The 22,220-nt window shown below is 42.7% G+C and overlaps 2 protein-coding genes across 12 annotated transcripts in view; one reads left to right on the forward strand and one right to left on the reverse strand.

Moving 5' to 3' along the window:
- The window catches only part of tpk1 (thiamin pyrophosphokinase 1), a 380,881-nt gene extending 376,158 nt beyond the window's left edge, over positions 1–4,723 (forward strand). For all 11 annotated transcript variants that reach the window (XM_073054376.1, XM_073054384.1, XM_073054377.1 and 8 more), the window contains one exon: positions 4,494–4,723. In XM_073054376.1, the coding sequence (XP_072910477.1) occupies positions 4,494–4,621 (128 nt within the window). In that variant the 3' untranslated portion in view covers positions 4,622–4,723. The remainder of the gene's footprint in view (positions 1–4,493) is intronic.
- sec61g (SEC61 translocon subunit gamma) lies at positions 4,677–20,803 on the reverse strand. Its single transcript, XM_073054386.1, has 4 exons — positions 20,684–20,803; positions 10,897–10,996; positions 6,679–6,781; positions 4,677–4,792 (listed from the first exon to the last, which is right to left on the reverse strand). The coding sequence occupies exons 1-4, from the start codon at positions 20,765–20,767 to the stop codon at positions 4,783–4,785; spliced, it is 297 nt and encodes a 98-aa protein (XP_072910487.1). The 5' UTR covers positions 20,768–20,803; the 3' UTR covers positions 4,677–4,782.
- Positions 20,804–22,220: the final 1,417 nt, after the last annotated feature.

The following is a 22,220-nucleotide window of genomic DNA, read 5'->3' on the forward strand; positions in this document are numbered from 1 at the left end:
GAGTTTAGGTTAGTACCTCCATTCGAGGAAACGGATGTTGATAGTTATTTCTTGCATTTTAAAAAGGTGGCAGTGAATCAGAAGTGGCCCAAAGAGCAATGGGTGGTGTTGTTACAAAGTGTGTTAAAAGGGAAGGCACAACGGGCATATGCAGTGTTATCCATGGAGGAGGAAGAGTCTGAGAATTATGAGAAAGTAAAGGAGGCCATTCTTCGGACCTTTGAATTGGTACCTGAAGTGTATAGACAAAAGTTCAGAAATTTAAAGAAAGGGTGGAATCAGACGTACACCGAGTTTGCCTTTGAGAAGGGTGTGCTCTTGGATTGCTGGTGTGCAGCAGAAATAGTGGAAGAAGATTTCTGGCGTCTCAGGGAGTTAATTCTGGTTGAGGAATTTAAGGGTTGTGTCTCGGATGATATCCGGATGTACTTGAATGAGAAGCCGAATAAGTCCATCTCCGAATTTGCTAGGTTCGCAGATGAATATGCCCTAACCCACAAGACAAAGTTTTCCTCAAATAAAAGTTACCAGAGAGACCGTGGGAACGGTAGAGAAAGCCCGCCGGCTGAGGCAGAGGTCCCGCCGGGAGCTAGTGGTAAGATTGAGGAGGAGAGACAAGACAGCAGGAGAGGTCCTGGCTTGACCTGTTTTAATTGTGAAAAGGTGGGTCATATTGCATCTAAGTGCCTTGCTCCAAGGAAGGAGACAGGAAAATGGAAAGCAGCAGTCCCTATAGGATGTGCTGTGGTGATCCGTAAATCGACGAGAGAGCCCCAGGTAGACAGAGTACGAGAAGGGTCTGAGAAATGTATGTCAAAAGGAACCGTGTCTGTGAGAGAGGAAGACACACCAGTTCCAGTGCGGATCTGGAGAGACATGGGAGCTGAACTGTTATTGATTAGCAGTAAGGTACTGGATTTTGGTCGCAAGACAGGAATGGTAGCTTTGAAAGGAATAGGAAAAGGGACAGAAACGGTGCCCTTGCATAGGATCATTATAAATTGTGAGCTGGTATCTGGACCAGTTGAAATAGGGGTGCGATCAGAATTCCCAAGAACTGACGTGGACGTCCTTCTGGGTAATTATTTAGCCGGTGGTAAGGTTTGGTCAGCAATGAAGCTGATGAGCCAGCCTGTAACTGTTGAGGTCCCGCCCGCGCGATCACTCGCAGCGTGTCGAGAAAGGCAGCTGAGACAGAGAGCAGTTTAAATCCGGCCAGTATCGATTTGGCCGAGACGTTTTGACCGACCCTGTACCACGAGGGTTTAGAGGGTGGTAAAACGGAGAATAGTAAACTGAAAAAGAGTAAGGGAGAGGAGGTAGTCCTGCCCTTAGCCAGGATAAAATTTATAGAGGCACGAAGTAAAGATGAGAAACAGATAAGGCTGTTAAAAGGTCCAGGGTTGGACATGGATGATCTGTCTGGTTTGGCAGAACTGTTTGAAGAAGTTGAAAATTCTAAAGGTGTTCCCGATAATGAAATGAGGGCAGTCCTAGATGAAAAGGATGCCATTACCTTGAAGAAGTCTGCTGGGTTGGCAGATGAGATTGTTTCAGCCCGCGGGGTTGAGTTTACTCTGGAAGGGAGTTGCCCAGAGAGTAGCTGGGAGGATCAGGGGAATTTAGAATTTGAAAAGGGTACAGGTATTGAAAGCCTGGAAGAGGCAAAGGTCCCATTTGAGTGTGTTCAAGATGTGGATGCACGTGGTACTGAACCTAGTAATGGAGCTCAGAAAAAGTCTGAGGTATTTGGTCAGATGGACTTGGTTCAGTGAAGAAAGGGTTAACCTTGGTAATAGTGGGAAGTGAGAATTCCCAGTTGTTGGTGTTCGAAGGTGTGTTAAAAGTTAGTGAGGAGATAAAAGGTGGTGAGGTGAATATTATTATTGAAGGAAAAGGGAAAAGTGTAGTTCCTAAATTGAATGAAGAAAATTTAAAGTCTGGATTGATGTCAGAAGCAGCCACCTGGCTACAGACAATGGCTTGGTAACACGGTGCCTGCGAATCAATTACAGGTTGGTTTGGAATGTAAAGGTGCCCCACACGCTATTGTTATTCAAGAGTGTGGTGTGAAAAAGCAGAATTTGAAATGCTGTTTGAACAAAGAGGGATCGCTTGCAGATCTTAAATTGAGAACTAATAGCATGAAGGATCCTAAAGAGAAAACTAGCAACTTGCTTAAACTTAAAAGAATTGTGTGGAAATTCGGAAAATTGTCTAAGTTTGGAATACATTGTTGATAAAATAACTCCTATGAAAGGAGCGGGCGAAAGCCTATTTCGCCATGGTGCACAAGCTCACCACGTGGGAGTTAACTGGAAAAGGGCCAAGGGTTGATGGGATGCCATTTTAACTAACAGGATCCGGTTTTAAGGGATTTCGACAAAGCATGTGAATAATAAAGACAACCCCCATGGAAGATTGACTGTTAAGTTTGAAAGTAACAATAAAGATTAGTATTTGCATGAACTTTTGTAGTATACACGTAAGCTAAGCTCACAACTCTTTAGTTTTTGTTTGCGGAAGAAAAGGAATAAATAAAAATAGGTGGTTATTAGATTGAAGTCTGATGCTACAAGACTTTAGTAAGGTACAAGATGTTAAGATATTAAAGGAAGTGACAATGTAATCGTTAACCGTTTAGATGCTGAATGGAATGTATAACTGTATTACTCTGTAGTGAAAAAAAACTCTTTTGTATTGTGTTAGATTCTGAAATCCTGTAAGACTCTTAATTCATTTTTACCGATGGTAAAAAGGCTTTGAAGGAAGGGGGTGTTACGAATGTGCCACAACTCTGAGGGGCCGGAAGGGTACAAAGTAGCCCCCTCCTTTTTGAGAATCGCAGGATCGCTATTAATTCGGGTCTGGGACCCAGGAAATGAGAGAGAGACATGCAGAATCCACAAGGGTTTGGAATGTGTCCTGGCCTCAGCAAGACGGAACCATTGATAACGGCTATTGTCTCTTGGAGACGGAATTGTGTATTGAGTACTGTCCCATTCATTGAAGCCCTCGGGGATGACCAGAGTGGGCTGGTTGAGGGATTGCATCATCCCAACCTGATTGACATCTGAGACCCGGTGAGTAAGGATAAGAGGGTCTGGGGAACAACCCCTTTAGACGCACCAGGAGAAACGTATGAGACCGGTGGGGACTTGTGTGTGTGTCCATCCTTGCCCGGATGACAAGTCTTCCACGGAACGGCCCCGCTAAATGACGAATACGGATCAAGATCGGATAAAGGAAAGCCGGCAAGATTCTAAAATCTGTCTCTCTCCAACCAAAAGGCTGCAGCCTGCATGAACTGAGTGACTTTTATATTTCCATCGGACAATACATTATCCCCTAGACAACGATAGAGCTTATTTCTTATTATTATTATTATTATTATACCCGCACTTTTAGATTTAGTATTGACGATGTATATTATCTGTATGTTTGCATTGATATTATTTTTGTGTATTTTTACCAATAAATACTGTTAAAAATAGTACCATCAGACTTCAATGGGCCTATCTTTGCTGGTAAGTGACCCAGTTACAGGGTTCGTAACAGTAGAAATATGAAAGAAATGTAAAGTGTGGTGCAGTCAATTATAGAAAGAAATAGACAGCTAGAGAGTGCCATGATTGAAACATATTTATAATATGCAACAAGGATTTTGTAGATGTATTAGTATGTAATGGAAATTAAGGCAAGTAGGTGGTCAGGGATTAATGAGAGTGTCACTGATGAAAAATATTGATGGGTAAAGCTGGGTGATAGTGATTTTCACAAGCAGTTGACTAATGCTGGGTGCTTTTCTTGATTATTGCCAATGTCTGTTGTAAGTACTGTGAGCATTGGCTTGTGAGGCTGGATGATTTCTCAAAGTTGTTCTCAGATGTTTAGCCACTCCATACCCATTTTCCTGTACTGTTCAACCCTAAATGGTTTTTTTAAAAATAGTCCAACAGCACCATCTCCTGGAAGAATACCAATGCACATATAGTCGCATCCTTCTGAAAAATGTGGATACCAAACACTTCATATCCTCAACTGTAACAGCACTGTCCCTTAACTAATTTCCCTGAAGTAATTTCAGAAGCTGCAGAGTGGGCCAAATTGTCAATCTGACATTTGTCTGTTTCTCATCAAGGTGCAAATGTAACCTTCACAACTCAGGGAGAATTTAAATTCAGCACAAGTCTACTCCACATTATCAATCCTTGACTTGCAGGGAAGGTATGGGACCAGGCTCACTAATGTTACTTACATTTCACATATTTGATTTGGAAACTCATGGTAACATCTTTTGGCATAGATTGAGAATAGTTTCATTGTCCCCACCATCAAAACACAACTAAGAAAAGCCCCTTTGGTTTCTAATCAAGCAGAAGATGAGACAATGAAGTCCCAGCAACTACAATATTGTTAAAGAATGCTGCTGGATGGAGTATAGTATAGAAGCTTCTGGATTTCACAATCTTTACAAATGTTCTCTTTTACAGACCATCAAGTACTCCAGTTTGGGAAACTCGTCAGCACCTCCAACACCTATGATGGAAGTGGAATGGTCACAATAGAAACTGATGAACCGCTGCTGTGGACAATGGAAATAAAGAGGCAACTTAAATGAACCACATGTAACTTTGAAATAAAAGAACAGATCGTGAGAGAAAAAACACTCAGTATTATACAAATCAAAATATTTTATTGATAAAACACAAAATATAAAGTGTTCCTTGCTGATCTCCCAACCTCATTTTCTGTCGACATTATTGAGTCAGAAGAAAGGTTCTAACCACCACTGTGAAGAGATTCAAACAATATTCATTAGTTCTCAATCAATTTGAGTGCCAAAAGCAGCTTCACTTTGTAGTCTACAAAATTATTTCATTTATGTTATCTATATAATAGATCAAAATCTATTTTTCTATTAAATTCTCCAGGTGTTGCAAATTCACTTGTCTACAAAATATCAACTAAAACGAGAACACTTGTTGTTGTACAGGCTCCTGAACTGGTAAACATTTTGAAATAAAGTGTAGGTAATTATGGGTAGAAACATCTGCATAATTCACAACCACCAACACTGATTTGGGGTTCACTTTAAGAAGGTGTGTCTGATGTAATGATGTGAAGGTTTCTACCGAGCTCTTTGTTCTGCGTTTGTTGACAATAAAGTTAGATGCTACAGTATTCCTTAAACTTAAAATACCTCTGACGTTTTATTTACAAAAACCTACACTGGTGACCCAGAATAAAGTCACCTGCGCTCATAAAGGCTTCCTGTACACCAACTCAGCTGCAGAAGACTGCAGGTCATCTTTTGGAGCCATTCTGAGCCCCAGCAGGACCCACAGAAGACAAATATGCCCATGAGTGTGTCAACACACCTCCTGCTACTCCACCCGTGGAACATAGGACCCGAGCCGGGTGGCTTGTCTAAGCTCCAGACAGGTTCACAATGCTGGTTTTAATGAATTCTGATGGGGAAGAGGGGCTATGTAGGGTAATGAAAGGGGTGAAAAATATATGCATGATTCACAACCACAGACACTAAGGCTAGGATTCCAGAGGTAAGCTATATCTGACGTGATGATGTTAAGGTTTCGACTGAGCTTTTGGTTGTGTGCTTGTTGACAATAATATTAGTTGCTACAATTTCCCTTTAAACATCTTTGATGATCTTTTATGAAAAATACCTCAAGTCTTTGGTTTCATTTAAAAGTTGTGGATGGTACTTTGAAAAAATTCTGAAACTGGCAGCTGTCAAAACACACCATTAAAATATTATATTTGAAATGAAGGCATATTCTCAAATGACTACTTTCAGTCCAAGAATTATATTTCACACCAATTAGAATTCATATTCTAGAACAGTGGTCAATATAATAAACTTTAAAAAATAGAATATCCAGGACACTTTAATGCCTATATTAGAAAAAAACATGGATCTTTGAATCATGAAAAATATTTATATTTCTATACTGATGCAAACATTAGCAATCTTTTGTAAAACATAACATGGACAGTCCACTATAGTCTAAGCCTTAGCACAACTTTACTGCTCAAATTGTACGTACAAGCAACACATTTAATCAATGATCTATCCACATAAATGACGCAAGTTATTTTTGCTGTTGGACATCTCTAGATTGTTTCCACTGCTTATTTTAATGAAAGATTTAGTAAAAGTTGTCCTCTTTGCTAGTGCTGCAAGTCTCAACATTCTTCATCTTCACTGCACATTAAGCCTCTTGTAGGCAGATCATCTGGCAAATTTTTTAAAATTCCAATTTAAATGAAATTCTTTTCAGTATTAGGAAGCATCTTCAGTAATATGCTGAAAACATTAAGGCAACATCAAAAAATGCAAATTGGGGACACGAGACTGCAGATGCTGAAATCGGGAATTAAAAAGACTGAACTGCTAAGAAAACTCAACACGTCAAGCCAATTTAATTGGCTGGTTATATTTAACTGTATTTTTTAAACTTACCATTTATAATAGTTGCAAAATATGAATTAAAGTTAAATCATTCTCCCCAAATCGCCAAACCATAAAAAATTGTTCTATCAATTCTACTTCAGCATTTTCACAAGCACATATCCAAAGAATGCACATATTCTGTATAAACTGGGTGTTTAAACCAAAGACAACCTTTAGCTCTTGAAAGCCACAATACTTACACAATGATGTTATTAATTGGGATGTGTATGAGCTTCACAAAGAATCCAATGAATCCCATAATGGCAAATCCAATGGCTGTTGCCATGGCAATCTTCTGAAATTCTGTAGTAAGACAGGCAAATGGGAAAGTATCAAAATGAGATCAACTTCTCCAAGCCATTGGATAACTAAAGAGTACAAATGGCTGACTGATAGAATCCAAAAGGGGTAGTTAGCATTAAGGTTAATTTACTGTGCTAATATGTAGATGAATGATCATTCATATCCAACTACATATCTACAATCCAGAGCTAAACCCAGATCAAAATATCTAAATAACATTAATGACAATATTATTTGCACCACTTACTTGGGGAAAAAAATCTGCTCTTTCACCAGTCTAGACTTCGTGACCCAAGACATTAAAGCAGTCATCTCTCAACTGTCCTCTGAAATCGCCTAAGGCCAATCTGATAATAAACATGCCCTGGCATCAGTATTTAACTACTAAAGATACCTTTAGAAAGATTATCAGTTAGCTGATGGAAAGTACTGATGGGATACAATATGAATGTTCTTTTGTACTTTGAGTTAAAAACTGAAAGTGTCATTTAGTTCTCCCCCTCTATAAATGAAAGTTATTTAATACTATTTAATCATAAATCAAATACATTATCTCTATTATGATTTTAACCATATACAATGAAATAAATGCTTCAACACTGAAAAACACACCCAAATATGGCCAAATGCACTAATGTGCAATTTTAATTTTTTATTCCCAAATAATATGGCACTTCAGATTTTCTGCACTCCCAGAAGATTTTTGCCAACAATCAGCAGTATAAATCAACCTTTATTCCTAAAGAAATTTCCTTTTTGGCAATTTGCTATCGACAAAACAATACAATTTGGTGCTACATGTTATGATACCTCTAGGTATTCTATTAAAGAAAGGATTTTTTTTGCACCTTGTTACATTAGACATTTCCAAAATGTAAAAAAAAACACCACTTCATAGGTTTCAGCAAATATCTCCCATATATCTTGAAATATATTTTCGTTCCAAGGTTGCCCTCTCCTTTCTTGTGATTTATTTCAAACAATGTATTCTTACAAATTTTTATTTGTCAAAATACTACAGTTGTGGAAACACCTATACTTTTAAGTTTACAAATATAAAACTACTAGAAAAATTAAGTTTTCAAGTTCAAATTTAATTGTCATTCAACCAAACAGGAGTAGAACGAAACAGAGTTCCTGTGGAGCAAAGGTGCAAAACACAGTACAAAGTCATACATAGCACAGGCGCACATAGCACATACAAGACAGCAATAAAATACGTAGTCAGACAAATGAAGTATAGCCCATGAATATTGCAGCATACAGTTGAACACAATACTGCTCGTCTTCTGCCAAGCGAACACTGGGAAGGACAGCACCGACTCCAACACGTTCACTGCAGCACACCACCTCTGGCAAAGTGCACCGCCTCCACTGCCTTCCTCCCGGACAGCCACAAACAGGTGACACTGCAATTTGAAGCCTGCTCCCTGCCAGACCAAGGCCACACAGCTCTCCTGCTGTCTGCTCCTTAAGGCCGAGACCCTTCTTCAGGACTTGAGAAGGAAGGCGAAAAATACCAGAGTAAAAAGGTGATGAAGGGAAGGAGGCTAGCTGGAAAGAGATATGTGAAGCCATGTGGGTGGGAAAGGTCAAGGGCTAGAAAAGGAAGAATCTGAAAAAGGAGAGTTGGCCATAAGAGAAAGGAAAAGAGAAGGGGATGTGGGGGAAGTGATGGGCAGGTAGGAGAAGTAAAAGGTCTGAGTGCAGAACAGAGGAAAAAGGAGGAATTTGTTTATTAAAGGAGAAATTGATATTCATGCCATTAGGCTGGAGGCCACCCAATAGGAATATGAGGTGCTGCTCCTCCACCGAGGGTGGCCTCATCTTGGGAGAAGAGGCGGCCATGGTCTGACATGTCAGAACAGGAATGAAATTGGGAATTCAAATATTTGGCCATCAGGAAGTCCCGCTTGTGGCGGATGTTGTGGAGGTGCCACTGAAGCGGTCCCCTACTTTACAACTGATCTCACCAATGTCGAAGTTGCCGCACTGGGAGCACCAGATATAATAGGCGGTCCCAGCAGGTGAAGTGTTGCCTAACCTGGAAGGACTGTTTGGGACCCCAAATGGAGGCCAGGCAGAGGTAAATGGGCAGGTGTAGCACTTAAGAGTGCTTACGGGGATAAGTGCCTGGAGGGACAAATGGACAAGGGAATCATGGAAGGAGCAATCCCCGAGGATAGTGGAGGGGGGTCAGGAGGTAAAGATGTTTAGTAGTAGGATGCCTTTGGAGATGGTCAAAATTGCAAAGGATAATGTGTTGGATGTGGTGATAAGGATAAAAGGAACTATCACTGTTAAGGCAGCAGAAAGATAGGGTGATCACAGATTTACGAGAAATGGAGCAAATACGGGTGAAGGCAACATTAATACTAGGAGGAGGAAAACCCTGTTCCTTAAAGAACATCTCTGATGTCCTGGAATGGAAAGCTGAGTCCTGGGAACAGATGCGGCAGAGGCAAAGAATCTGAGAAAGGGAACAGCATTTTTACAGGAGATAGGGAGGGAAGAGGTATCATTGAGATAACTGGGAATCAGTAGGTTTATAAAAGATGTCGGTTGACAGTTTGTCTCCAGATATGGAAACAGAGATCGAGAAAGGGGAGGGAGGTGTCAGAGATGGACCAAGTATCTTTAAAGGCAGGTAGAGAGGCCAAATTGACAAGCTCAGATATGGGTGCATAAAACAGCATCAATGCTGTCGTCAATGTAGCGGAGGAAGAGTTGGGAATATTATCGGAGAAGGCTTCAAACATGGACTATTCTCCATAGCCAGCAAAGAGGCAGGCATAGCTGGGGCCCATGCGAGTTTCCATGGCTACCCCTTGAGTGTGGAGAAAGAGGGAGGAACCGAAAGAAAAATTGTTCAGGGTGGTGACCAGTTCTGCCAGATGAAGGAGTGGGATTGGTTAGTTCTTTTGTCAAGAAAGATGCAGAGAGCTTTTACGCCTTCTTGATGAGGGACTGACTATACATAGGAAGATGAGGCGGTCAGGGCCAGAGAATTGAACGTTACTAAGGAGATCGAGAGCATGAGAAGTGTCACAGATATAGGTGGGAAGGTACTGAACCAAGTGGGATAAAATGGAATCACGATAAGATACAAGTTTCATAGGTGAGGAGCAAGTAGAGACAATAGGCCTACCCATACAGTCAGGTTTATGGATCTTGGGTAGGAGGTAGAAGTGAGCAGTGTTAGGCAAGGGAACTATATGTTTGGTGGCAGTGGATGAGAGGTCTCCAGAATGGATGAGATCAGTGATAGTGTTGGAGACATTTTCTGATGGTCCAGAGTAGGATCCTCTTCACAGGGTAGGTATGGGGTGGTGTCTGAGAGATGCCAACATTTCTCAGCAAGGTAGAGGTCATTACGCCACACCATAGCACAACCTGCTTGTCTCTGGGCTTGATGGTAAGGTTGGAATTGATGCAGAGAGTGGAGGCCAGTGCATTCAGAGGGGTTAATGTAGGGGGAGAGTGGAGTGTTGCCGTCGAGACTGTTTATGTCTCGTTGGCAATTCAATATGAAAAGGTCCAGAGCAGGCACAGAACCTGAGCGGGGGTGGCGAAGAGGAGGACTGTTGAAGACAGAAGGGGTCATTAGCACGTGTTGTGGAATTCTTGCCAAAAAAATGGGCTTGGAGACAGACGACAGAAGAGCTCAATGTTGTGGCTTACATTGAATTCAGAGGTGCAAGTGAAGAGTGAAAGGTGAGGCCCCAAAGGTGAGACACTCCATCTCAGAGGAGGGAAGTTCAGAGGGATATTTCAGTTCTATTCTTGTCTTTTCATACACAATTTATCACTCAAAACCTGTACCTAGTCTCAGAAAAAGCTCAATTCATTAATCCTCAAAACTCAAAAGGAACCCCCGGAGTGGCTTCTATGCATTTTCAGTATTTACACAATGACTAAAGGAACATCTAAACCAACTGTGAACAAACCTTCAGGCTGACAGACGCACAGCCTTAACCACCCTGATGACTAACCAGTATGAAGTTAATTTAAAAAAATTGGACCCCACCATTCTAATCCTCGAATTTTTATAGCCTTTGCCTTATCTTGGCTTCAGACCAGGATATGTAAACAAAGAAAATGCAATAGTACTGTACCTTTCCTATCAGGCTTTGTACACCTTTTCACAAGTCTGATTGAATCTTTCACAAACTGGCGACTGGGCTCCACAAATTGCATTACTTGATCCATTGTGTCCTGTTGGTAAGAAAATGGAAATGTGCCTTTATATAGCAGAAACTAAGGCCCTCACCAATGACCAGTTCAGACTATTTGCGATAACTGCCCTCAACGATTCTGAAACCCAGTTATGCTCAACATTGTGATGGTGGAAAAGCCTGTTTAGAGGCAAAAACAACCAAATTTTTGCTCGGGCTTTAGGCAGGAAAGATGGCCAACCTGGGGTAGCTACTGGAGGAGGAAATGGTAGAAGTTAGACTGGTTACAAATCTGTAAGCAGAAACTTCCAGTCTCATGTTTTGGTCCTCCTGAATGTGTACAGTACAAGGTTGCAATCAACTTTGCTTTCATCTCCACCCCTTCAGGCTCATTTCAAAACCTATTTCATAGATTTCTCTTGCCTCATTTCTGAAAACTGGCTGTCCAACAAGATTTATTGCAAATTTCACCTTTAATAGCCTTTTATATTCTCCCCAGTTTGAGGGAAGGGGAAGGGGGCAGATAAAAATAAAGGTAGGATTAGTGTAAGTAGGAACTTTTATTGGTCAGTGTGGACTTGGGAGGCCCAAAGGACAGCTCCATGATACTCCTCACAACCCAGATGCTGGTCACTCCCCCACACACTCAAGGGTCATTTACAGGGGCAAAATCACCAACCCACACATCTGTGCAGGGGAGGGGAATAGTAGTATATCCTCATGTAGGAAATCCTCATGGTCATAAATTTGCTCAAAGAGTCGAGTCTTTGGAAGACCTTGCTCAATAAACCTGTGCACATCGATTCCTTAAATATACAGATGATTTTTTTTAAATCAGTAAGGAAATTAGGTTGTTGGGGAAAGAGTTAAAACTGTACTTGAGAAAAGCTGGATCTGCTATTATCGTATGGAATAGTTGGGCAAGCTCAAAGGGTCGAATGCCCTACTCCCATCAGTAATTACTATGACTAGCTACCTTATTTGACAATCCAATTATGAATAAAATGCTGCACAAAACACAAGACATTTTATTCAATTACATTAATGTTTATCTCTTTTAAGTTCACTGAAAGCTTGTAAACGGCAGATTACTTCCATGTACTTCGATCATTCCAGAGTATTGACACAAAATGTTACTCTTGCAGAACTTGGGTTTTAACTCAGTACTGAATGAGAACACACAGTGATGATTTAAATTGCAAATAGCAAGATGGAATTATTCAATATCAGAATCCTAGAACATTTCTGACAGTAAAGGGGCCATTCAGCCCATCATGCCAGTTGTTAAAAAGCCACCCAGCTTAGTAGCCCATCAACACTCAGCCTGCAGCCTACACAATTCTTAAAGCATGAAGGATTCTGCATCTTAACACATACTCAGACAGCAAGCTCCAGACTACACGATCCACTGGTTGAAAATAAATTTCACATTTTCCCTTTCCACCTTCTACCAACTGCATTAAACCTATGCCCCCGATTTCAATCTATCCACTAGGGGAAACAAGCCCTCACTGTCGGTCTTGTCCCCGTGTATTTTTTCATACACCTTGAAGTCTTTCAGCCATCCCTTCTGTTTCAAATCTTTTCCCAACGCTGAAATATCCCCATCTTGACAAATCTAACGGAGATGGGAGTAGACTCTCACATGGTGGATTGGATAGTGGACTACTTGACAGATAGACCTCAGTATGTGCGGTTGGGAGACTGTAGGTCTGACACGGTGGTCAGCAGCACAGGGGCGCCGCAGGGAACCGTACTCTCTCCGGTCCTGTTCACCCTGTACACATCAGACTTCCAATATAACTCGGAGTCCTGCCATGTGCAGAAGTTCGCTGATGACACGGCCATAGTGGGGTGTGTCAGGAATGGACAGGAGGAGGAGTATAGGAAACTGATACAGGACTTTGTGATATGGTGCAACTCAAACTACCTGCGTCTCAATATCACCAAGACCAAGGAGATGGTGGTGGACTTTAGGAGATCTAGGCCTCATATGGAGCCAGTGATCATTAATGGAGAATGTGTGGAGCAGGTTAAGACCTACAAGTATCTGGGAGTACAGTTAGACGAGAAGCTAGACTGGACTGCCAACACAGATGCCTTGTGCAGGAAGGCACAGAGTCGACTGTACTTCCTAAGAAGGTTGGCGTCATTCAATGTCTGTAGTGAGATGCTGAAGATGTTCTACAGGTCAGTTGTGGAGAGCGCCCTCTTCTTTGTGGTGGCGTGTTGGGGAGGAAGCATTAAGAAGAGGGACGCCTCACGTCTTAATAAGCTGGTAAGGAAGGCGGGCTCTGTCGTGGGCAAAGTACTGGAGAGTTTAACATCGGTAGCTGAGCGAAGGGCGCTGAGTAGGCTACGGTCAATTATGGATAACTCTGAACATCCTCTACATAGCACCATCCAGAGACAGAGAAGCAGTTTCAGCGACAGGTTACTATCGATGCAATGCTCCTCAGACAGGATGAAGAGGTCAATACTCCCCAATGCCATTAGGCTTTACAATTCTACCGCCAGGACTTAAGAACTTTTTAAAAGCTATTATTAATGCTTTTTGAGATAGTGATTTAGATGCATATCATATTTTTTACTGAGTTAAGTATTGTATGTAATTAGTTTTGCTACAACAAGTGTATGGGACATTGGAAAAAAAGTTGAATTTCCCCATGGGGATGAATAAAGTATCTATCTATCTATCTATCTATCCTCCTAAATCTCCTCAACCACGACAGAGTAATGACACGTTACTTAAAACGTGGAGGCCGGCAAGATAAAGAGCAATCAAGCTCCAGCCACTGGAGACAACTCTGACATCGTTCCATCACCTTTATCAGCAACAATTAAAGGAAGACCTTGCATTTTCTTAGTAAACCATTTTAGTAGCCTGCATACTCACAACTCCCTCGTTCCTTCATACTCCTACAGAAAGCATTTATTGTGCTCCCTCGCTTTGTCGCTTTCCCCCAAAGTATTACCTCACACTGCTCAGGATTAGGCAATAGACAGCAGGTGCAGGAGTAAGCCATTCGGCCCTTCTAGCCAGCACCGCCATTCACTGTGATCATACACAATCAGTACCCCGTTCCTGCCCTCTCCCCATATCCCTTGACCCCCGCTATCTATAAGAGCTCTATCTAACTCTCTCTTGAATGCATCCAGAGACTTGGCCTCCACTGCCTTCTGGGACAGAGCATTCCACATATCCACCACTCTCTGGGTGAAAAAGTTTTTCCGCATCTGTTCTAAATGGCCTACCCCTTATTGGTTGACAAAGGAAGTCAGAGATTGCATAGCATTAAAAAAAAAGGAAATATGACAGCGCTAAGGTGAGTGGGAGGACAGATGATTGGGAAATTTTTAGGGAACAACAGAACTTAACTAAAAAGGCAATACGGGGAGAAAAAATGAGGTACGAAAGCAAGCTAGCCAGGAATATAAAGGAGGATAGCAAAAGCTTTTTTTTAAGTTATGTGAAGAGAAAGAAGATAGTTAAGAACAATGTTGGGCCCTTGAAAAATGAATTGGGTGAAATTGTTATGGGAAACGGAGAAATGGCAGAAGAATTTAATAAGTACTTTAGATCTGTCTTCACTAGGGAAGATACAAGCAATCTCCCAGATGTATGGATAGGCCAAGGACATAGAGTAACAGAGGAATTGAAACAGATTGACATTAGGAAGGAAATGGTGATGAGTAGACTGATGGGACTGAAGGCTGACAAATCCCCAGGTCCAGATGGTCTGCATCCTGGGGTACTAAAGGAAGTGGCCCCGGAAATTGCGGAGGGAGGGAGAAAACAGAGAACTATCGTCCTGTCAGCCTAACATCAGTAGTGGGGAAGATGCTAGAGTCCATTATTAAAGATGAAATAGTGGCATATCTAGATAGCAGTGATAGGATTGGGCCGAGCCAGCATGAATTTACCAAGGGCAAATCATGCTTGACTAATCTATTGGGAGTTTTTCGAGGATATAACTAGGAAGTTAGACAAGGGAGATCCAGTGGATGTAGTGTACCTCGATTTTCAGAAGGCATTTGTTAAGGTCCCACATAGGAGATTGGTGGGTAAAATCAGAGCTCATGGCCTTGGGGGAAAGATATTGACATGGATAGAAAACTAGTTGGCAGATAAAAAGCAAAGGGTAACGATGAATGGGTGTTTCTCGGAATGGCAGGTGGTGACTAGTAGGGTGCCACAGGGCTCGGTATTGGGACCACAGCTGTTTACGATTTACATCAATGATTTAGATGAAGGCATTGAGAATAACATCAGCAAGTTTGCTGATGATACTAAGCTGGGTGGCAGTGTGACATGTGATGAGGATGTTAGGAGAATTCAGGGTGACTTGGATAGGCTGGGTGAGTGGGCAGATACTTGGTAGATGACGTTTAATGTGAATTAAGTGTGAGGTTATCCACTTTGGGAGTAAGAACAGGAAGGCAGATTATTATCTGAACGGTGTAGAGTTAGGTAAGGGAGAAATACAAAGAGATCTAGGAGTCCTTGTTCATCAGTCACTGAAGGTGAATGAGCAAGTACAGCAGGCAGTGAAGAAGGCTAGTGGAATGTTGGCCTTTATTACAAACGGAATTGAGTACAAGAGCAAGGAAATCCTTTTGCATTTGTACAGGGCCCTGGTGAGACCACACCTGGAGTATTGTGTACAGTTTTGGTCTCCAGGGTTAAGGAAGGACATCCTGGCTACAGAGGAAGTGCAGCGTAGATTCACGAGGTTAATTCCTGGGATGTCTGGATTGTCTTGATTGTCTTACGCAGAGAGGTTAGAGAGACTGGGCTTGTACACGCTGGAATTAAGGAGATTGAGAGGGGATCCGATTGCAACATATAAGATTATTAAGGGATTGGACAAGATAGAGGCAGGAAATATGTTCCAGATGCTGGGAGAGTCCAGTACCAGAGGGCATGGTTTGAGAATAAGGGGTAGGTCATTTAGGACAGAGTTAAGGAAAAACTTCTTCTCCCAGAGAGTTGTGGGGGTCTGGAATGCACTGCCTCGGAAGGCAGTGGAGGCCAATTCTCTGGATGCTTTCAAGAAGGAGCTAGATAGGTATCTTATGGATAGGGGAATCAAGGGATATGGGGACAAGGCAGGAACTGGGTATTGATAGTAGATGATCTGCCATGATCTCAGAACGGTGGTGCAGGCTCGAAGGGCTGAATGGTCTACTTCTGCACCTATTGTCTATTCTTAAACTGTGGCCTCTAGTTCTGGACTCACCCATCAGCGGGAACATGCTTCCTGCCTCCAGTGTGTCCAATCCCTTAATAATAATCTTATATGTTTCAATCAGATCCCCTCTCATCCTTCTAAATTCCAGTGTATACAAGCCCAGTTGATCCAATCTTTCAACATATGACAGTCCCGCCATTCCGGGAATTAACCTTGTGAACCTACGCTGCACTCCCTCAATAGCAAGAATGTCCTTCCTCAAATTTGGAGACCAAAACTGCACACAATACTCCAGGTGGGGTCTCACCAGGGCCCTGTACAGCTGCAGAAGGACCTCTTTACTCCTATACTCAATTCCTCTTGTTATAAAAGCCAGCATGCCATTAGCTTTCTTCACTGCCTGCTGTACCTACATGCTTGCTTTCTTGACTGATGTACAAGAACACCTAGATCTCGTTGTACTTCCCCTTTTCCTAACTTGACTCCATTTAGATAGTAATCTGCCTTCCTGTTCTTGCCACCAAAGTGGATAACCTCACATTTATCCACATTAAACTGCATCTGCCATACATTTGCCCACTCACCCAACCTGTCCAAGTCACCCTGCATTCTCATAACATCCTCCTGACATTTCACACTGCCACCCAGCTTAGAGTCATCAGCAAATTTGCTAATGTTACTTTTAATCTCTTCATCTAAATCATTAATGTATATTGTAAACAGCACCGAACCTTGCAGTACCCCACTGGTCACAGCCTGCCATTCCGAAAGGGACCCGTTAATCACTACTCTGTTTCCTGTCAGCCAGCCAATTTTCAATCCATGTCAGTACTCTGCCCCCAATACCATGTGCCCTAATTTTGCCCACTAATCTCCTATGTGGGACTTTATCAAAAGCTTTCTGTAAGTCCAGGTACACTACATCCACTGGCTCTCCCTTGTCCATTTTCATAGTTACATCCTCAAAAAACTCCAGAAGATTAGTCAAGCATGATTTTCCCTTCATAAATCCATGCTGACTCGGACTGATCCTTCTACTGCTATCCAAATGTGTCGTAATTTCCTCTTTTATAATTGACTCCAGCATCTTTCCCACCACTGACGTCAGGCTAACCGGTCTATAATTCCCTGTTTTCTCTCTCCCTCCTTTCTTGAAAAGTGGGACAATGTTAGCCACCCTCCAATCAGCAGGAACTGTTCCTGAATCTATAGAACATTGTAAAATGATTACCAATGCGTCCACGATTTATAGAGGCACCTCTTTAAGTACCCTGGGATGCAGACCATCAGGTCCCGGGGTCTTATCAGCCTTCAGACTCAACAGTCTATCCAACACCATTTCATGCCTAATATAAATTTCCTTCAGTTAATCCTTTACCCTAGTTCCTTTGGCTACTATTACATCTGGGAGATTGTTTGTGTCTTCCCTAGTGAAGACAGATCCAAAGTACCTGTTCAACTCATCTCTCATTTCCTTGTTCCCCATAATAAATTCACCCGTTTCTGTCTATTCACATACCTAAAGAGGCTTTTAACTATCCTCCTTTATATTCTTGGCTAGTTTACCTCCGTACCTCACTTTTTCTTGGCGTATTGCCTTTTTTGTTATCTTCTGTTGCTCTTTAAAAGCTTCCCAGTCCTCCGGTTTCCCGCTCATCTTTGGCATGTTATACTTCTCTTTTATTTTTATACTGCCCTTTACTTCCCTCGTCAGCCACGGCCGCCCCTTACTCCCCTTAGGATCTTTCTTCCTCTTTGGAATGAACCGATCCTGCACCTTCTGCATTAATCCCAGAAATACCTGCCATTTTTGTTCCACTGTCTTCCCTGCTAGGGTATTGTTCCATTGAACTTTGGCCAGCTCCTCCCTCATAGCTCCATAGTTCCCTTTGTTCAACTGTAATACTGACACATCCGATTTTCCCTTCTCCTTCTCAAATAGTAGGTTAAAACATATCATATTATGGTCACTACCTCCTAATGGTTCCTTTACCTCGAGGTCCCTGATCAAATCTGGTTCATTGCACAACACTAAATCTAGAATTGCCTTCTCCCTAGTAGGCTCCAGTACAAGCTGTTCTAAGAATCCATCTCGGAGGCACTCCACAAACTCCCTTTCTTGGGGCCCAGTACCATTCTGATTCTCCCAGTCTACCTGCATGTTGAAATCCCCCATGACAACTTTATCATTACCTTTGCAACATGCCAATTTTAACTCTTCATTCAACTTACACCCTACATCCAGACTGCTGTTTGGGGGCCTGTAGATAACTCCCATTAGGGTCTTCCTACCCTTAGAATTTCTCAGTTCTATCCATACTGACTCTACATCCCCAGATTCTATGTCCCCCCCTCGCAAGGGATTGAATATCATTCCTCACCAACAGAGCCACCCCACCTCCTCTGCCAGTCTGTCCTTTCGATAAAATGTATATCCTTGAATATTCATTTCCCAGGCTCTGTCCGCTTGAAGCCATGTCTCAGTTATTCCCACAACATCGTACTTGCCAATTTCCAACTGAGCCTCAAGCTCATCTACTTTATTCCTTATACTTTGTGCATTCATATATAATACTTTTAATTTGGTACTCCCCTCTCCTTTCATATCAATTCCTATTTCACTTGACCATACTGTATGATCTCCTCTTGAGCTTTCTACTCCATTGATTATGTTGTCCTTTTTAACTTTTCTTATTTTCACTTTCCCTTTAACTCCATCCTTATATTTCCAGTTCATCCCCTCCTCCCCCCCCCCCCCCACTACTTAGTTTAAACACATCCGTGTTGCAGTGGCAAACCTGTCTGCCAGAATGCTGGTCCCCCGCCTATTAAGGTGCAACCCGTCCCTTTTGTACAATTCATCCCTACCCCAAAACAGATCCCAGTGGTCCAAGAATGTAAATCCTTGCTTCCTGCACCAGTTCCTCAGCCACACATTCAGATCCATTATCTCCCTGTTCCTGCCCTCGCCAGCATGAGGAATTGGAAGCAAACCAGAGATAACCATCCTATAAGTCCTGCTTTTCAGCCTTCTTCCGAGTTCTCTGAAGTCCCGCTGCAGAATGTCCTTCCTCTTCTTCCCGATGTCATTTGTGCCCACATGCACTACCATTTCCGGCTGTTCACCTTCACCCTTGAGGATTCCCTGCAATCGGTCCGTGATGTCCTGGATCCTAGCACCAGGGAGGCAACACACCATTCTTAAATCTCACTTGTTGCCACAGAAACCCCTTTCCGCACCTCTTAATACCACAGCTCTTCCTGATGTCTGACTCCTCGGCTCTGTTTCTGCACCAATTTTCGGCTCGCAGACCTGTCCGCCTCTCAGACTGGCAGTATCTTCTGTCCTGACAGCTTCCAAGAAGGTGAACCTGTTTACGAGAGGTACATCCCCTGGGGTCTCCTGTACTTCAAGCATCCTTTCCAACCTCATCATCGCCCCCTTTCTCTCTTCCGGTATCCTCGGTGTAACGACCTCACTGTAGGTCCTGTCCAGAAAACCCTCATTTTCGCGGATAAACCTCAGGTCATCCAGTTCTTTCTTCAGTGCTGCAACATGCTCCTTCAGAAGCTGAATCTGGACACACTTTCCACAGCTGTAGCAGCCGGGGGCACCATCAGTGTCTGTGACCTCCCACATCATGCACGTGGCACACTGAATCAGCTTAGCGGTCATGTCTTCACCCTCTGCAATTGTGCCTGGCGTAGTCTCCTCGACGAAGACTCTCGAGCCAAAGACTAGCACTTTTCACACCAGGCACTTCCCTCGACCAGGCCACTTCCCGACAGGCCTGCCATTTGCCATTAGATTCCATTTGTTACCTTTCTACTCGAATTACATTGCATTCTGCAATCTTTCTGCAGTCTAAAATATTCACACCCACTATCAGCATTACCAATTCTACTTAATCATGCCCCATATTTTAACAAGTATTAAAAAAACACAAGACCCAGAATAGTGAGTCCCATGGTCTAGTCATTAAAAACGCCTATTTACCATTACCAGTGAGACACCAGACTTAAATTATGACATCGTGAAAACTGGCAATACTACAGCACCAGACCTCAACCATAATGGGTCAAATCATCTGACCAACCACACCCTGGACTTCAAAAGGCCACCAGAACTCTGGTTCCTGGGGTTCCTGGTGGAGACCCTTCTGGTTGACTTGAAAATTACTACGATGTAAAGCAAGTCAGTATTACTTCGCCGATAGTTTTTGACAACTGGTACATTTTGTTAACGAAATTAACCACACAAATGACATGAACTCTCGTTAGTTCAGAATATGCCCTAGCAACACTTTGTGGCGTCCAAACGCGCAGGATCGACTACGGATCAATGAAGACAGCTATACCAACCATTCGGCCCTCCCTTCAATCTCACATCCTCCTTGCCAACCCTACATCGTTCCCTTCCTCTTACTTATTCGCTGAACCCCAGCCTTCCCTCTCCCTCTCTTCCTCCTGGATCACACTCTCTCATTATTACCTCGCCCTCTCTTGCCCTCCTTCCCCCCGTTCCCCCCGGGTACCTTTCTAGCGTCTCCGAAGCCCGAAAAGATGTCGCTCCTACCAAGCCGCTGACGTTGCAGAGTGAAAGAACACCTTTCACGCATGCGTGGCGTGAGAACACCAAGCGGAAGGACGTCAGGCGCAACGGGAAATGAAGGTACCTCCCCTTCCACGTGACGGCGGTGTATCCGTCAGCGGTATCAATCGCAGCGTCACCCCGCCCCGCCCCGCCCACATGGGAGTCTCCGCTAATCTCCGGAATTAAAGTTGGTGGTTAAAACTTTCCATCAAATCCAGCTGTAAAATAATCACTGCAGTGCCTGTTGGATGCACCATCAGTTCAATCATTTATTTAGTTTGAAAGCAATAACTTTTAATAGTGTTTTTGGCGTTAGCATGTTCAAATATTTCATAACATAAAGAATAGTTTGTAAATTGGGGAAATAAAGGTTGCGTTAAAGATACTTCTGAAGCTTCGCTTCATCAAAACGCATTTTAGTATTTATTAAGCAAAATGATGCGGCCCTGTATGTATTCTTAAGCTCTACTTCTGCGAGAATTATTTTCACTCGAGTTCCCTGGTTCTGATGTGTCTTGAGCAGCCAATGCAGGGATTTACAGGTTGGATGAGAGGAGTCCGTCCACCCAGGTGAACTAGTCAGCATCATGTGCACCTGTTCTGGTGTGTTGGGTGGGCTTCCATGTTCTTCAGTTGAGGAGAACTCTGTGCCTTTTTGGATGTTCCTTCTCAAGGAATTTAAATTTATTGCTGTATGGCAAGCAGATTTCTTACAGTATGATCATATTATAAAGAAAATGTCAGCTACTTAGTTATGTCCATTGGATTTAAGGGCTTACTTTAATATCTGCAACTTCTCTCCATTTTGAGAAGATATGGGACAGGATTTCCCACAGTCTGTATAGATTTTAGCATTTTTCAAGAAGGATTTGAGAACATCTTTCAACTGTTATCGCCGTCATCCTAGAAATCTTTTGCTATGAGAGACCCTGGAGTAGAACAACTATGTTGGGTATTCAGCATGTGGATATTGTGGCCCAGTCACTGAAACTTCAGTGCAGGGCATGTTGACTCGAGAGAATGCTGACATATGGTTCTGACCATAGAAGATGAAAAAATAAAGCACAGGAACAGGCCCTTCAGCCCATAATGTTCTGTCGAACCAAATATGACAAATTGAGAAACCTTCCAGTTTGTTCGCTTAATCTGGTGTGCCCAGAGAAAGCCATGTATCCCTCAGTCATAGAACACAATAACCTCTTATACAACAACCTTGCCCTCAGGTCCTCAGTTTGTTCTCCACCAACTGCACACTTGCTTAAAAAGGTGTTGGGTAGAGGGCCTTCATCCCTTTGCATCCCAACACTACCTCCTCCATTACTTCAAAACGTCCAAGCCTACTCACACTCTGGGCACTAATCTCCCTATCCTCCACATCTTCCTCCTTGATAAATACTGAAGTAAAGTTCTCAGGAAAGAGCTCAGTCACGTCCTTCCCATCCGCACTTTATGACTTTTCCCATCCTCTTCCTAGTCGT

Source organism: Hemitrygon akajei, chromosome 8, assembly GCF_048418815.1.
Source record: "Hemitrygon akajei chromosome 8, sHemAka1.3, whole genome shotgun sequence".
Taxonomy (NCBI): Eukaryota; Metazoa; Chordata; class Chondrichthyes; order Myliobatiformes; family Dasyatidae; genus Hemitrygon; species Hemitrygon akajei.

What these genes read in the sequence shown, in the direction of transcription:
- sec61g (XM_073054386.1), bottom strand. Translation starts at nt 20,767, where the DNA reads ATGCGTGAAAGGTGTTCTTTCACTCTGCAACGTCAGCGGCTTGGTAGG. An exon ending in GCTTCGGAGACGCTAGAAAG is followed by an intron (nt 10,997 to 20,683) that starts GTACCCGGGGGG and finishes TCTTACCAACAG; the next exon opens with GACACAATGGATCAAGTAAT. An exon ending in TACAAAGCCTGATAGGAAAG is followed by an intron (nt 6,782 to 10,896) that starts GTACAGTACTAT and finishes GTCTTACTACAG; the next exon opens with AATTTCAGAAGATTGCCATG.